The sequence below is a fragment of the Peromyscus californicus genome, unplaced genomic scaffold (genome assembly GCF_007827085.1).
Source record: "Peromyscus californicus insignis strain IS unplaced genomic scaffold, ASM782708v3 Scaffold_19__1_contigs__length_69161282, whole genome shotgun sequence".
NCBI lineage: Eukaryota > Metazoa > Chordata > Mammalia > Rodentia > Cricetidae > Peromyscus > Peromyscus californicus.
This window is the reverse complement of record NW_026294491.1, coordinates 28,093,598-28,110,164: the sequence shown is the minus strand read 5'-3', so window position 1 is coordinate 28,110,164 and position 16,567 is coordinate 28,093,598. Positions and strand designations below refer to the sequence as shown.

At 46.4% G+C, this 16,567-nt stretch overlaps 1 protein-coding gene and 1 pseudogene across 1 annotated transcript in view; one reads left to right on the top strand and one right to left on the bottom strand.

Moving 5' to 3' along the window:
• Positions 1–6,613: 6,613 nt before the first annotated feature.
• LOC128114648 (BTB/POZ domain-containing protein KCTD20-like) lies at positions 6,614–10,244 on the bottom strand (annotated as a pseudogene).
• A 4,298-nt stretch (positions 10,245–14,542) lies between these two features.
• The window catches only part of LOC128114745 (E3 SUMO-protein ligase RanBP2-like), a 54,770-nt gene continuing 52,745 nt past the window's right edge, over positions 14,543–16,567 (top strand). The window contains 1 exon segment of the mRNA XM_052744956.1: positions 14,543–14,729. Coding sequence (XP_052600916.1) covers positions 14,658–14,729 — 72 coding nt within the window. The 5' untranslated portion in view covers positions 14,543–14,657.

Genomic DNA, 16,567 nt, shown 5'->3' with positions numbered 1-16,567 from the left:
TTTAAAATGACTCACCTTTAATCCCAGCACTCTGGAGGCAGAGGAAGAAGCAGGAGGGACTCTACACAGCTAATGGGTTTTAGATTGCCAAAATAGATGCTGAGCTGTAATAGTGGAAATGGTAGGTGATGTTTTGCACGTAAACTGGTAAATGGTTTAAATGTCTGTCCTCCATTAGTGATGCCACAACTGTTGACAAGCATTTCCCCAGAGATAGAGCCATAGTAAGCAAAATGAGTTTCCATCTCAGTTAGTACAAGTTCAGAGTTAGAGCTGAAAGTAAAACTCAATGAGACAGTCACCCTGCCAGAAGCTGGTTGCACTTCACAGTAAAGATGTTGACATTCAGTCGGCAATGGTGGCGCAGGCCTTTAATCCCAGCACTCAGCAGGCAGAGGCAGGCGGATTTCTGTGAGTTCGAGGCCAGCCTGGGCTACCAAGTGAGTTCCGGGAAAACCAAAAAAAAAAAAAAAAAAAAAAAAAAAAGGATGTTGACATTCACCAAGTGGAAAGTTACTTAATCCTTTGGTACTATAGTTCTGTTATGGTGTTGGGAGGTTAGCCTAGTGGTTAAGCACCAGCTTGACCAGGCCTGAGAAGGCCCTGGTTCAGTGTGTAGCACAAGGGTGAAAAAAGTTTTTTCAGCCAAGCAGTGGTGACACACGCCTTTAATCCCAGCACTTGGGAGGCAGGGACAGTCTGATCTACAGAGTGAGGGGGAGTTGCAGAGATGGCTCAGAGGTTAAGAGCGCTGGCTGCTCTTCCAGAGGTCCTGAGTTCAGTTCCCAGTAACCATATGACTGTAGTGAGATCTGGTGCCCTCTTCTGGCCTGCAGGCATACATGCAGACAGAACACTGTATACATAGTAAGTAAATCTTTAAAAAATAAGAAAGAAAGAGAGAGAGAGAGAGAGAGAGAGAGAGAGAGAGAGAGAGAGAGAGAGAGAAAGAAAGAAGAAAGAAAGAATCAAGAGATTTAAAAAAGAACAACATACTAAAAGGGTATCCTTTTGTCACACAATGTTCAGCATCCTAATGAACCCAAAAAAGTGTATGTTGAGAAAAGATGTCATTACTTTGAAAACTATTTATACTGCTTCCAAATTAGGCTGCTTTCCAGTTAATATCTATTTATTTCTGAAGCTTTCACTTGGATTTCCCTCTCCTCGGTGTTGGATGTAAATTGATTCACAGGAGAGGCCAGGCCTTCCCCTGTGGGCCTATGAAATACCCACAGGAGTAGATTGCAGACCTCCATGAATATAAAAGGCCATTTCAGAGTGCTTTTTTCAAGCCTACAAATAAGAGCAGGCTCCTGCCATAAAGAACACTTGCCCTGAAGTGAAGCAGGGTAGGGTTTATAAAGCCAAACCCCACAATCACATCGCACCAGAGTTGGGGGGGAGGAGCAAGAAGTTTTGGCATTTTCAGTTCAGTTGATTAAAACCATCTGTTGAATGTTGTAAAACAATGGACCTTCAGAAGCTGCAGGTGCAGCTGCCTGAGAATATTCTGCTGGGCTCTGTAGGATGTGCTCAGCGGCCGGGGAGCAGCTGGGGAAGACTAGAACATTATGGAGTTATTTCTGGGGCAGTTCATTCCCCACTGGTCTTAGGGAAAGTCAAACTTGTTATAAAAGGGGTTGTATTGTGTCCTCAGGTACATAAATTTAACAGAGGCTGTTCATTGTTTGGCCACATTTAACAACCAGTTAGTTAAGCAGGGCCTGACATTAAACCTAGAAAAGAGGGACATGAAGACCTGGGAGACCCATAAGTAAGGTGGTCACCTATAATTGCGATCAAACCAGCCTTAGAATCAGAAATTGATTTTTAGGAAAATATGTCATTTATAAGGACCAGCTGTTATTTTGTTATTTGGATGCATAGTCAGGCATAACTCACTAAAGACATCAGACAATTATATATATATAATTTTTAGAAGCAGCAGAACTAGTAAAAACAAATTTTGTTTGTCAGAGTCCAGCCCTGGGTAGCCATTGGGGCTAACTGTATAGGAAGCATTATTATTACCATGAGTCCATAAGGAAGCAGGGACATGGTGATCCCTATCTCCAAATGTCTACTATGCATTCCTCAAGCTTTGACTGTGGTGTGTGTGTGTGTGTGTGTGTGTGTGTGTGTGTGTGTGTGTGTGTGTGTGTGTGTAGATCCATTGGCTTCCAGATTTGTAATGGGAGCAGGGTTGAAGAGCTGGTCCCCATCATTTCTGGAAGGTGACTGGAAGGGCTCTTCCTCCTCAGGTGGTAGTGGATTCTTTTCCCCTGAGTGTGTTGGATCCACGGGGTGACACCTGTGACCTAGTGTTTAATTGAGTGCCCAGGGCTAAGCCTGTTGTGCTGACTGGCCCCACAGCAGAGCCTCTCTCTTATTTATTTAACACTCTCTTGGGAACTTTTTACAGAATCAAGTAATCAGTTGCCTCTCAGCCCTGGAATTAGCTTTTGCTAAGAGGAGAATTGAAAGCCAGGCTAGAAGGCATGGCCAAGTGTACTAGCGTGCAGGTCCCATACCAGTTGTCAGGTATGTACAAGGTTCCCTATTCACGGCATCCACATATGTCCATTTGGGAGACACCGAGGGCTGTCATTGCTCTTCGCCTTGTCCTTGCTTGAGAGTGGGTGCTAACACTTAAGATCTTCCACAGGGCAAGAGATCCATCCCCCTGCCGTGTGAGACATGGGGAGCAATACATCTTTTTTATAGATAAGGAGGAGGTTTTCCTGGTCTGGCTTACCACGAGACATAATAACATTAATAAATAGTTTCTATTTGCTGTAGGAAATTTTTTCTAATGTGGGGGGAGTGTTAGGCAAGCGATATCTGTTTTCATTGAGGCTTTTCCCAGCATGTATAGCAGCTTTCCCATAGCTGCATAAGTGACCCCGTACCCCTGTTTTTAGCTTTTGGCCTGTATATCCTCATTTCCTTTCTCCAGAAAACCTTGAAGCTTTATGTCATTAGGGCCTTATTGCTGGGAGGCGTGTCCGGTGACTTCTGTGAGGGTTCCATGACCCCTCCCACTTAGAGGCATACCGCCATTAGCAAGCCCAGGGGTGACTGCTTTGAGCAGACGCAGCAAGAGTCGAAGATGGCAGTTGTTCGACCTAGAAGATACTGTGCAGCAGCATCTGTGGGGTTTTTGTTGTTGTTGTTGTTTGTTTGTTTTAACAAATAAAAATACTTTATTGGAGCTGGAGAGATGGCTCACTGGTTAAGAGCACTGACTGCTCATCCAGAGGATCTGAGTTCAAATCCCAGCATCTGTAACTGCAGTCATGGGAGATCCGACAGCCATTTCTGGTCCCCAACAACACTGTGGTACACAGACACACATGCAGGCAGAACACTGTTCCACATAAAAATAAAAGATTAAAGAATACATTTTTAAAAATACTTTATGGGGTTGGAGATTTAGTTCAGTGGTAGAGTGCTTGCCTAGCAAGCACAAGGCCCTGGGTTCGGTCCTCAGCTCCAGAAAAATAAATAAATAAATATAAAAAAATACTTTATTATAGAAAAAGCATCCCATACACAGGATCCGTAAACACTGGTGGGTGAACAAGTGCAACATCAAAAGTCAATACAGAGTAAGAGGCAAAACCTACAGGCATTTTTGCCATTGGGAGAAAATGTAATTTTCTCGGAACTGATCCCATCCAGACACAAACGTGACTCTGCCTCCTGGGAAGGTGGCATGTCCTGCTGTGCTCCCTGCACCTGCCTCAGAAGCTGCTGGTGGCAGCAGGTGGCAGCGAGTGCAGCACTAAACTTAAAAAATCAACTCTGGGGGTTGGGGATTTAGCTCAGTGGTAGAGGGCTTGCCTAGCAAGTGCAAAACCCTGGGTTCGGTCCTCAGCTCCGGAAAAAAAAACAAAACAAAAGACAAAATAACAAAAAAAACAAAAAACAAAAAACAAAAAAAAACCGCTCAGCACACAGTTTGGGTTGAAGCCTGTGCTCTGAACACTCCTTCTCCCTAAGACACATCCTCTGACTGAGAGGATGCCCCCTCCTGCACACTCTCCTGAGGGGCGGGTTAAGTGACTTTGGCGACTGTACCCAATCTCTTCAGTCTTCTTTGACTTCTGCCGTCACCTTTTCCCACCAAGGAGAGCCATGTCATTTTTGACATTCTAATAACTGTGTCCCCGTTCTCCAACTCCTTACTGGCAGGTGTTTCTCATCAACTACACAGGCTACAAGGACATGCTGAACAGTCAAGCCTCAAGTTCGGGTTATCTTTTGTCTTGCTAAGATGCTCTGAGTCTCCGGGGAAAGTCACTTGTCTCATGTGACCATGTCTGTGCACAGCCCAGCTTACTACGTATTCAGGCACTTACAAAAGACACATGAGCCCCAAATCCATCCTTTTATTAGAGAAGTCCTCTCACACATATAGCCAGTAGCCAACTCCAAAGACGACAACTGTGCCCCAGCCCTTGATCCTGCAAGGACCACTGAAGAATGTCCCAACTCTGGGAACAGCAGGGGAGACTGAGGGGAGGCACCAAACTACAGTGACAGTGAAATTTAGGTAAGGGGGTTCGGGGATGGGGCTGAGGGTGCTAAAGAAGCCTCCTCTCCACAAGCCTGAGTCCCAGCCTTTAGTCACTGTCATCCAATCCCCGATCAGCCTAGATCTGCCTCCTACTCAAACCCCAGGGGCTGGAGCCACAGCACATTGACTTATTTGGGGTGCAGGGTAAGACCTAGTTCATAAAAGTCTGTGACCAACTCCAAAGGACAAGGACTGTGCTCACACCTCAACACTGCACACACACACACACACACACACACACAATCACACTCCAGTGGCCATTGATTAGCACAGAGGAAGGACCACGGAACGAGTGCCTGGGCCAGTCAGCTGCTAGTGGGCAACCATGTAGCACCAACAGAGTCAAGGCCAAACCTGACCTCAAACACGAGGCAATCAACTTCCCAGAAGCAACTTCTGGATGCCACAGATAACCTTAACCCGTATTCAGCCTCACCAAGACACCAAGGATCCCCACAAAGACCGGAGCTGCTTAGTTACCCTTCAGTTCTTTTCTGAGCAAGGAAGATCTCTCACCAACTCCCACTGTGATGCTACACAACACAGAAAACACCCTTTTCGCCGGGCGGTGGTGGCGCACGCCTTTAATCCCAGCACTCAGGAGGCAGAGCCAGGTGGATCTCTGTGAGTCCGAGGCCAGCCTGGTCTCCAAAGCGAGTTCCAGGAAAGGCGCAAAGCTACACGGAGAAACCCTGTCTCGGAAAACCAAAAAAAAAAAAAAAAAAAAAGAAAGAAAGAAAGAAAGAAAACACCCTTTTAAGAACATTCTTGCTCTTCAGTCCTGGAGAGGGGCTTCCCAAGCCTGACTTTGCTGCCATCAAGTAGTATACTAACGGTTCCTAGTGGGAGCCGACGTCAACAACCAACCATGTTCTTTAAGGAACTTGAAGGACACGGCTTACATGCACCACCTATGATGGGAAAATGTCCAGGGTGGAGGACCGACTCAAAGGTCAACTTCTACCAGGAAGTAAAATAATCCCAGACACACGGCTGTCTGACTCTTGACTCCGCAAACAGCCATGGAAATGTCAGAGGAAGGGGCTGAGGACTGATTTGGATTGCCGTCTACCACACATGTAAGAGTGAACAGATCAAACCAAATAACAAGGCCTAGACCTGACCCTGAGGAGAACAGTAGTATCATTTTCTTACCATGTTTGAGCAGCTTATGAGCTACTTAAAAAAAAAAAAAAGAAAGAAAGAAAGAATGTGAATGTATTGGTGTGAGAACTCTGGAGCGGCACTTGCCCAGGTGATGATTCCCATCCAGCTCACCACAACCCTCCTCCCTGGAGCTCACAGGAAGGTACCAGGTTTCCCACCACACCCACAGCACCTCGCTGTCCCACTGGCCTGATCTGGAGTCTTTCTGCCACCTAATTTCCAAGTTTTGCTTCCAAATGAAGCATCAGTTTGGGCTCGGAATCCTGAGACCAAAGGGTCAAGGCTCTTCCTGCTGCAGCCCTGTCTCATGTGTCGCATTGTTCCCGTGCTAATGAAAAGCAGAGCTGAGGAGCCTCAGCTCTTGGGGGTTCCTTTCAGCCATTCTATCCAGATGGCATCTGGGTGCAGCACCCAGGAACTGCCTTTCATCCACCCTGGCACACCTCCTCTGCGGAGCACACCTGCCCCAGCACACAGACTGTTTGCTTTGACATTTGGTCCTTTTGTTATTAAGCCATTTGTCTGATGCAAAACCCACCCACCAGCCATAAAGGGTGTGGGTCACTGTGCCAACCATGAGGCGACAGGAGTCCACTTCCTCTCCTGCAGTTGTACAAGACTCCACCAACAGCACCAGACTCAAAATGGTTGTTTACCTGGACTGGCTAAGCTGGTCGCCTATTTACCAGAGAGCTTCTCCACCCGGCCAGAGGCAGACTCAGAAAAGGGCACGTTAATAACTGAGAGGGGATGGGAATAGGAGGAAGCATCTCCTTGGGGTGAGGACCCACAGGAGGACAGGGAAGCCAGGTTGGGGGTACCCACATAGAGAAGAGCTCTGGTAAGGGCAGATCTCTTTTGTCCCTAATCTTGGAAATCATTAGGAGCCATCTGAGAGAGTGGAGCATTTAAGCAGTCAAGTTCATCCACTGTGTGGTGGGTGGTGCATTATTATCTCCTGGTCTTTCAAGACGTCCTCTCCAGCAGCCCCCAAGTTAGTGAGGGATTTGCTGCGAACCCACTGGAAATACACATGGTGACTCTTTCCTTCCTCCTTTTCCCATGACATCTGGATAAAGGGCATTGCACGTAATTGTAGATCACTTCAGACCTCCCACCAGGTCTCCTCTTGATCTTTTCTTTACAGGTAGGGTAGCCGTCAATTCCAATGTGAATGTTCTTCAGGCTCCGTTTTTTTTAACACTGTTTTAGCAATATCTAGATTCTCGATATACTTGAAGGACCTGTAGAGCTTGGAGCTGTAGAGAATTTGGGAATACTCTTCCCCCGTGCGTGTGTGGGGGGGTGGTCTTCATCCCAGTCCACAGAATCCTCATCTGTCAGCACAGCAATGTGGCACTCTCGCTCCCCTTTCTTGGCACAACCCACCACGATGGGCAGAATCAGTTCCTCGAAGTAGTGATCAAACTGCTTGTGGGCACCATCGTTGGACAGCTCATGAAGTAAAGCACTCAGGTCTTGACATCGGATAGTGTCGAAGTCAAAGTTAATGCAGAGATAGTCACACGTGTCCCTCAGATCTGGGATAGAGATGCCCTCGGGACAGTTGATGATGCCAGCTTTGTAATAATACAGCACTGGGCGGGACACCGTGGCACTGAGGCCTTCTGCAATCTCATACTCCCCCTTTTCACTGGGCCTTGTGAAGCTGTATTCTCTTCCTGGTCCAAACATTCTTCCCAACATAGTATCCGGATGAGCGGTGAAAATCTGAGGATTTACCACAAAACGTGTGCCATCTACAAGAAGTCTCACTTTCTCTGGGGCCTGGGGGTGAGAGCTACCTCCAAAGCCTATGCCGCTGTTTCCAAATCTCTCTGAAACAATGATGAAGGGCTTGTGACTCCGCTTGCTTCCACTCTGGAAGCACCAGGCCTTGCTGTCTTCGGGAAGTGGCGTTATGTGAGGATATGGAAGACTTGCTGGCTGAGGGGCATGGTCAAATGCAAAGTGGGCTTAATAAAAGAAGGTTGGACCCAATTATTCAGTGAGGTAATGTAATAAATTAGTATGCCCTGTGAACACACTGGCAAACCATTAGGACATGTAAGTTTCTGGGTAATACAGCTTTATCATTTTTATTAAGTTGATGTTATAAAATCTAACAGAATTTAGCTGGGCGGTGGTGGCGCACGCCTTTAATCCCAGCACTCGGGAGGCAGAGCCAGGCGGACCTCTGTGAGTTCGAGGCCAGCCTGGGCTACCAAGTGAGTCCCAGGAAAGGCGCAAAGCTACACAGAGAAACCCTGTCTCGAAAAACAAAAACAAAAACAAAAAACTAACAGAATTTAGCTGACTATGATACTGGGTTATTTTTGAAAATTTTTAGGCAGAGGGCACCTCTTATCCTTTCCGTGTATGAGCATCTCGTTAGCTGGTTTTATTATAGACGCCTTTACACTATGAAATAAATAATAGTAGTAGCCTAATTGAAAATAGTTTACCTCTTAGCTGCTCTCAAGCACACGCCTTTTCCTAGGATGTTCTGTTCTCCTTCTCCCTGTCACAGAGTCAGGGGGCCTGCCTGACCCAGGATGGGGGCTTTAGAGGGAACTTAGAGTCAAACATGCTTGGATCTGAAGTGGGTGGACCAAATCCCATCCGTAGAACCAGCTTTTCAGTGAGCTCAAACAACGTATGACAATTAAAAAAAAATCTTACCCATACCCTAAAGGAGTTTATTTTTCTTTATTTTTTTTAAATTTGTACTTATTTATTTTATGTGTACATGTATTTTATTTGCATGTATGTCTGTGTACCACATGCATGCCTGGTGCCCTTGGAGGCCAGAAGAGGGTGTTGGATCTCCTGGAACTGGCGTAACAGATGGTTGTGAACCCGGGTCCTCTGCAAGAACAGCCAGGATTTGTTTTTCTCTAAGACTGAACCTAGTCATCTGTATATCCATAACCAGTTTGTGGGTGGGTGTATATGGGGGCAGATAACCCTTTCATAAAGACATCAAGTTGTAGGATGAGAGAATGATTCTATGAGGCAGGGAGATCTAGGCGCCTGTGTGGGCCAATTATATATATTTGGCTCTTTTAAACTTACAGGTACCTGTAACCTAGAGACCATTAGAATGAAAACCAGACGTCTAAGGCACTCAGAAAATAGTGGCATCGGGTTATTTTTCCCCCACACTTTGTCTGTCTTTATAACTGAGAAGTAGAAAGAAAGCAAGGGTATCCAGGTGGTGCAGAACTCAGGCAGACCACGTGTGCATAGGGCAAAGGAGTTCTGAGAACAGAAGGACTATCCTGTCTCAGTTGGAGGAAACAGACTTAGAGAACTGAAAGAAAGAACCCAACACCCCCCCAACACACACACACACACACACACACACACACACACACACACACACACACACACACACACACACAACCCTGCATAGCTTCTCTTTCCAGTCCCCCGCCCAACAAGTGCAGCTAAGGAACTTCGCACACACAAAAAAAACGGTCACATAGCCCTTGGTCACTCTGAGATGGGGCCTGGATGCATTGGCTGGCAAGTCTGCAATATGCCTGGGGTCTCCGCAGGGGCAAAGAAGTTTGGGAAAGGGCCGCTCTGCTCCTGCCTGCACTGTGGCTCCCACAGCCCTCAGGTCCACTCTCCCAACTGTCCGGAGGAGCCCTTCGGGTGAAGGAGGGAAGGATGGGAAGTGGGAATTGACTAGTTTCAAGCTTTCACGAGATCATAAGCAGGGAGCTGAGAGGTGGGAAGGGGAGGGGGGGAAGTGAGGAGATGGGAGTTGTCTCCTCCTCTTTAAAGGGGCCAAACTGAAGATGGCAACAAGAAGAGGAGGCAGCTCCAAGTGAGACCCATGAAGTGGGGACAGGGAAGCGGAGGCAGGACAGGGAAGCGGAGGCGGCCCAGGAGTATATGAGGAAGGAGGTCCTTAGGCTCACAGATAAGCACTAGGGGAACCAAAAAAACAACAACAACAACAAAAAAAAAACCTTAAACACACAAGGTTGTCTCCTCACAGGGAGAAATATACAACCCGTTTTCCGCCCAGAAGGCTAGGAGCTGAAGTGGTTAATAGCTTGGTGACCTTTGTGCTCTCTGTATGTCCCAGGCCACACCAGATCCTCCCCCAGACCTTTATCTTGAGCCTATTTACTTAGTTAATCTTATAGAACTTATCTTTATGGAAGACTCACTTGTACTTTACAAAGAGTTCTAATGTAGCCAACCAGGTCGTTCACAGTCGGTGTTCCGATGTAAAGAGAAAGTACAGGGGAGACTCCTCCGGTAAGGGATGACCTTCGCAACCTAGGGAAAACTCAACCAGAGTGTACTTCCTACTATCCAGAACTGAATTCAGAGCCCAGACTTACCTCCCAGGGGAACCACAAGGACTCTTATCAGCTTGAGATTCCTGTCCAGGAACACAGCAGTCTTTTCAGACCTCAGCAGGAGACACGAACCCCTTGAACATCTTCAGGGGGCACCTCTTCTGCAGCTTCCCCATGGCCCAGAGCGAGGCTGAGTTCTGTATAGAGTGTAGAATCTCATTGGGGTCTCCAAATGAAATACCCACACAAGAGCCTGGGATGATCTGAGACTCTGAAGACTTCCCCTTGGTGGGGGACCAATGAGATGTACAATGGATCTGTTCTGTAAAAACATGCCTAGAGGCCCGGCGGTGATGCATACCTTTAATCCCAGCACTAGGGAGGCAGAGGCAGGCAGATCTCTGTGAGTTCAAGGCCAGCCTGGTATACACAGTGAGTTCTAGGACAGCTATAGAAAACCTGTCTTGAAAAAAAAAATCATGTTTCTATTGGATGTGTGTCGCTTTCACATCATCATAAAGTGAATAAATCTAAGTCCCAGATCCCTACTTTCAGGTCAGTGAAGGATAATGAAAATGCCTGGGTGTGGTGGTGCACACCTTTAGTTCCAGCACCAGGGATGCAGAGGCAGACAGGTATCTGTGAGTTCAAGGCTAGCCTGGGCTACAAATCGAGTTTCAGGCCATCCAGGACCATACAGTGAGAACCAATCTCAAAAAAAAAAACAAAAACCAAAAACAAGCAAAAAGAACTCCCCAAAACCTAATAATACAAAAGGAAGTACAGTGCCTTACAAAAAGCATTGTGCAAAGTGAAGTAAAACATGCCAACGTTCCTAATTCATGCAGACATAGGAACTGATATAATGTCATCCTCACAGTAACTGGGGAAAGTCCATGAGCTCTTGTGACATACTAAGAGCCCAAGGCAGCAAGTGCTTACTTCTTAGTCATGGCTATTTTAAGTAACACATTTCCAAACCAACCTCATGGTTTAACTTGTCACCTAGGGTTCATGACGTCCACGTACATCACAGATCTCACAATGTGGTGGGCAACTAAGGCTCTCAGATTCCAGTAACAATTCAAGACACCTTCACTATCAGAATTATGGTTTTCTTTTCTGTTATTCACATCCCATATAGTTCTAAAACGTTTTTTTTAAAATTCATTTATTTATATATTAGTGCATGCTTGAGGATATGTATGTATACCATGTACAGGCAAGATCCCTCAGAGGTCAGAAGACAGCATCAGATCCCCTGGACCTGGAGTTATTGGAGGTTGTGAGTTGCCACATGGGTGTTGGAAACCAAACTCAGGTCCTCTTCAAGAACAGTGAATGCTCTTAACCACTGAACCATTTCTCCAGCCCCAACTTGTGTGTGTGTGTGTGTGTGTGTGTGTGTGTGTGTGTGCGCGCGCGCGCGCGCGCGCGCGCGCGCGCGTGCGCGAGCACACAGATTGGTCTCTCTGTGTGATTAATTATGTATGTACAGGTGCATGAACCTATTGAGGTTGGCGGAGGCCAGAAGAGGGCATGGGGTCCTCCTGTATCACTCTCTGCCTTTTCCTTGAGGCATTATCTCTCCCTGAACCTGGGGCTTGGATTTCATGGGAAGCCAGCAAACCCCAGAGATCTTCCTGTGTATCCCCACCCAACACGAGCTGGGGTTACAGGCATGAGAAAGTATGGTGCTGAGATTTGAACTCCAGTCCCCATGATTGAGCATCAAGTGCTCTTAACTGCTGCATCACTTCTATTTAAAAATAATCTTCAATTTATTCTTTGACAATTTCATACTTGTATATAATAATGTGTTTTTGATCAAAATCACCCATCTTCTTTCTATACCCCTCCAACTTTTCTTCCCAGCACATTCTCCCTTCCCCTTTCTTATTCTGGTTTTTCGAGACAGGGTTTCTCTGTGTTGCTTTGTGCCTTTCTTGGAACTCACTCTGTAGCCCAGGCTGGCCTCGAACTCACAGAGATCTACCTGGCTCTGCCTCCCGAGTGCTGGGATTAAAGGCATGCGCCACCACCGCCCAGCAGATTTTACAATTCAAATTCCCAAAGTAGAGTATTTTTAATTAATTATTATTTGTGTGTGTGTGTGTGTGTGTGTGTGTGTGTGTGTGTGTGTAGGTAATTAATTAGGCACTCATGTCATAGCACATGTGTGGAGATCAGAATAATTTTGTTCTGTCTTTCCACCCTTTTATATGAATTCAAGAGGTAGAACTCAGCTCCCCACATCTGCCTGGCAAGTGCCTTTACCCACTGGGCTATCTCACAGGCCTCAAAGGAGATATTTTTAAAAGTTTAGAAAACAGAGTGTCAATGTAAAAACAGCAACAACCAACAAAAACACAACTCTCATCTTAAAGGGAATAAGAGTTTATTTTGGAGTCATTTTGAGTGACCATAACCCAGGAACCCAGATTTAGATAACCCCAAACTCCATCTTCCAACATGAAGCAGTTTTGTAGTTTCACAGGATAAAAAAGTCACACACAAGCTTACAAATACATTCTGGTATACCAGAGAGGAGTCACAGTAAGATGAGGGAAGCTTTTCTGTAGGCCCAGGATGGTATCTGAGGACATTTTGGGCTTTGGGGTTGGTGGAAGCTAGTAGTATGCTAAGCTAATAGATTCCAAAGGGTTTTTATCTAGAGTTAGAGGATGCTAGTTCTGACACAGAGGTGGGTAAGAGGCTCTGCTATGGTCTAACCTAGCCCATGATAGGTGTATGCAAGGGGAGAGGGGGCACAGTAAAGAAATTGAAATGTCTGCTGTGGGTGGGAAAGGTAAAGTTTTTTTGTTTTTGTTTTTTTTTAGATTTACTTATCACATATGCAGTATTCTGCATGCGTGTGTGCCTGCACACCAGAAGAGGGCACCAGATCTCATTATAGATGGTTGTGAGCCACCATGTGGTTGCTGGGAATTGAACTCAGGACCTCTGGAAGAGCAGGCAGCATTCTTAAACCCTGAGCCATCTCTCCAGCTCCCAAAAGGTAAAGTTTATATCTAACAGACGAGGCTGTTTCTGGGAAAGCAGAGAGAAGGGAGGTGTGGGAGTGGGTGTCTGGGGAGGAGGGGATCCTAAGAACTGGAGGAGAGGGGAGAGAAGGGCCAGGATGCTGGGCATGGGGGCTTTGAAATGTAAACAAGTACTGTGAGCAGGGCCCGAGGGAGCCTGGAGGGTAGCATAGAGTTTGATATACCCATAGGTGCCACAGGCATATGCCAACTGCATAACCATATGTCCCTTTTTTGCCAGAGGGAAGGGGAATGACTCCTTTTGATCAGTAGGAACCTGTTTCACAAACTCTTGAGGAATGTTGGCTTCTATCCAACCTCCACAAAACCCAGGTCGAGCCTAGGTCTAGACTCAATTTTGGAGTTAGTGGGTCAACCCATTTTGGGGATGGGGTGGGGTACACTTTGGACCTGACAATAAGGTAACTATCCTTTAGACCTGCAACATTCTAACCTCACCGCATCACGGCAGTTTAAATCAGTCTTTGCAGACACAGTTTCTTTTCTCATTTACATTTACATACTCATTTACAATTCTTTATTCACAATCTTGAGACTATTACCTTTTTTTTTTTTTTTTTTTTTTTTTTTTTTTTTTTTTTTTTTTATGTTTGTGTGTATCTGAGCACGTGTGTGTGCTAGGATTCCTCCGAGGTCAGAGATTCAGATTCGTTGGAACTGGAATTCGGGGTGGTTGTCAGCAGCCAGATGCGGGAGCTGGGAGCTGAACTTGGGCCCTTCCTAGGAGCAGCAAGCGCTCCCAACTGCAGAGCCATCTCACCAGTACGAAGAGATTATTATATATGCTAATCAATCTGTTCTGCTAATTGTTAAGTCACAAAACAGGACCCCCCAAACGGCAGTGCTGCTCACAATGTCTTAGATGGCCCGCTGCCCAGATTCTTTCCCGGGAAACAGAAACCTAAATTCAGCATTCTTCAGAAACCTCATTATGCTTGGTTTCTGTTTGTCAGGAAAGCCACTTCCCTTCTCTGCCTCTAACGGTCAATTACCTCGGGCACAGTGCATCTCACCACGTAACGCTAATATTTCACCTCCGGTGTATCCAAGCATAAAGTCATGATCCAGTATTAACCATTATTCTACTGAAACCAGGGGCAATGATGAAGTTTTGTCTGTTTAAAGGAAATCAACTTTCAAGCTTTTGACTACATGAAGCACCAAAAAGGTCGGATTCTGAGGGCAATGTCAGCAGCACTGCCATTTGGGGTCCGCTTTACGACGTACCACTAATGAAATATATAAAGATTTTTTTTTTTTTCTGGGAGTTAGTCACATTCGTTTAGGGGAAAAAAAAAAAAAAAGGTAACGTGGTCCGAAGGCGGGAGGCAGCGGACAGGAGCGTCAGGCCGCAGCGTGGCGCCCAGTGATGACGCGGGTCGCACGCGCCGCCCCCCCCCCCCGCCCGCCCGCTCGCGACGGAGCTGCGTCACCGGTGTTCGGTGCTTCACCTCCTGGAGACAGTCGCGGCTGTAGGCCCCTCGAGCTGGCTTCCCGCTCCGGGGGAGCCCGGTCGGCGGCGCGATGAGGCGCAGCAAGGCCGAGGTGGAGCGGTACATCGCCTCGGTGCAGGGCTCCGCCCCGTCGCCCCGAGAGGTGAGCAAGTCCGGCCGGGGCCGGCGTCATGGCTCCCGGCGGCCTCGGCTCCGGCGGGAGCGGAGGCGGCCGCGGGCGGCGTGGCGTGGCGCTGCTGAGCCCCGGAGGCGTGGGGGACCGCGGCCGCCTGCGTTTCCTCTTCATGGCGGGCCGCGGGGCCCACTCGGGCCTGGTTTCCTCGGTCTCGGCGTGAGAGGCCGGCTTGGGGCGCGCTGTTCGGGGCTCGTCCGGCAGGCGCCTTGGGTCTCCGGGATGGCTCGATCCTGCGACGGAGGCCGTGTCTCCCCGGGAGGTTGACGCCGCTCGGCGGTGGGCTTTTTACCGTTGTGTGGGTGGTGGCTCCGTGGACGTGGAGCGGACCAACAGCCACATTCGCTAGGGCGCGTCAGCACAGATCACACGGAAGGCCCTTAATTTGAGTCTTCTCTTGCTGTGCCCCACTCTTTACGTTCCCTTCCCCAAACCTCTTTTGGAAGCTGCTATTCTCGGCTCTCTTAAAGTTGTTTTTTTTTTTTTTTTTTAATTTAAAGGCAGAAGGTCAGGAATTTACAATTTCTTACAGACAGTAATTGCTATGCGTTAACATTGCCAGCGGTTTCCCCAAAACATGTTCTGTGGGGTTTTTTTCTTCTAATTTTGAAATCATTATTGTGTTATGTTTATTTTGGATTCTTCAAGAGTGTTTGCCGGTGGAGAGAGATGTACAGAGGATCTAGAGTCAGTTTTTCTGGGCTTGAACAGTCAAGTTCTGCCATTTGTAAGTCTGAATTTGGTACGGTGTAGACTTCATCAATAAAAACGTAGTTTTGATTCATGTTAAACATTGAGGGCAAAGCTTGAAATACAGTGAGCCTCAATTTTATCTATTGCAGATGTACAATTCAGCTTTTTTTTTTTTTTTTTTTGGTTTTTCGAGACAGGGTTTCTCTGTGTAGTTTTGGTGCCTCTCCTGGATCTCGCTCTGTAGACCAGGCTGGCCTTGAACTCACAGAGATCCACCTGGCTGTGCCTCCGAGTGCTGGGATCAAAGGCGTGCGCCACCACTGCCCGACTTCAATTCAGCTATTTTTTAAAATTCTAAAAAATTGAGTTGTCTCTAAAGATTTTTATGATCATATATACAAAAATTCATGGATGTACAAGTCCCTTATATAAATGGAATAGTTTTTTGTTGCTTTAAATCTTTTCTTAGATAGTTGAACGGGTTAAATAATTCAGTTCAATAAATCTAACCCCCCAAAATGAGAATCGAAAGTGATCTTAAAAAATTTCTAGTTCGTTTAGTACTAGTATGCCACAAGTGGGAAATTTGATGGGTCAAGATCAAAATTCCAGAGCACAAAAATTATCTAATGAAAGTACCTTCAGGTTTCTGTGTATAAGGTTTTCATTAAACAACTGTATTTATATTTAGACTTGAGTCTTGTCACCAGGATATCTCATATGCTTGAAAATATTTAAAAATCTGAAAACAATAACAACAAAACCCCAAAAACTCAAATCCAAAGACCCTGAAATCTAAAAATGCCAAGCATTTCAGATAAGGCATACTCAACTAATAGTACTTAACACTATGTAAGTAGTTGTTAAATTATGTTACTAAAAGTCTCTATGTATTCAGTTCCTATGTTTTTTGTTTGTTTAGTTTTCGAGGCAGGGTCTCTATTATGTAGCACTGGCTGTTCTGGGACTATGTAGACCAGACTGGCCTGGAACTCAGAGATCCTCCTGAGTGCTGGGATTGAAGGTGTGTGCACCATGCCCAGCTACCAACATATTTTTTTAAAAATGCTTTTTGATCTAAGATTGTTTGGGTTGGTTAGTGACCAACTTGGATA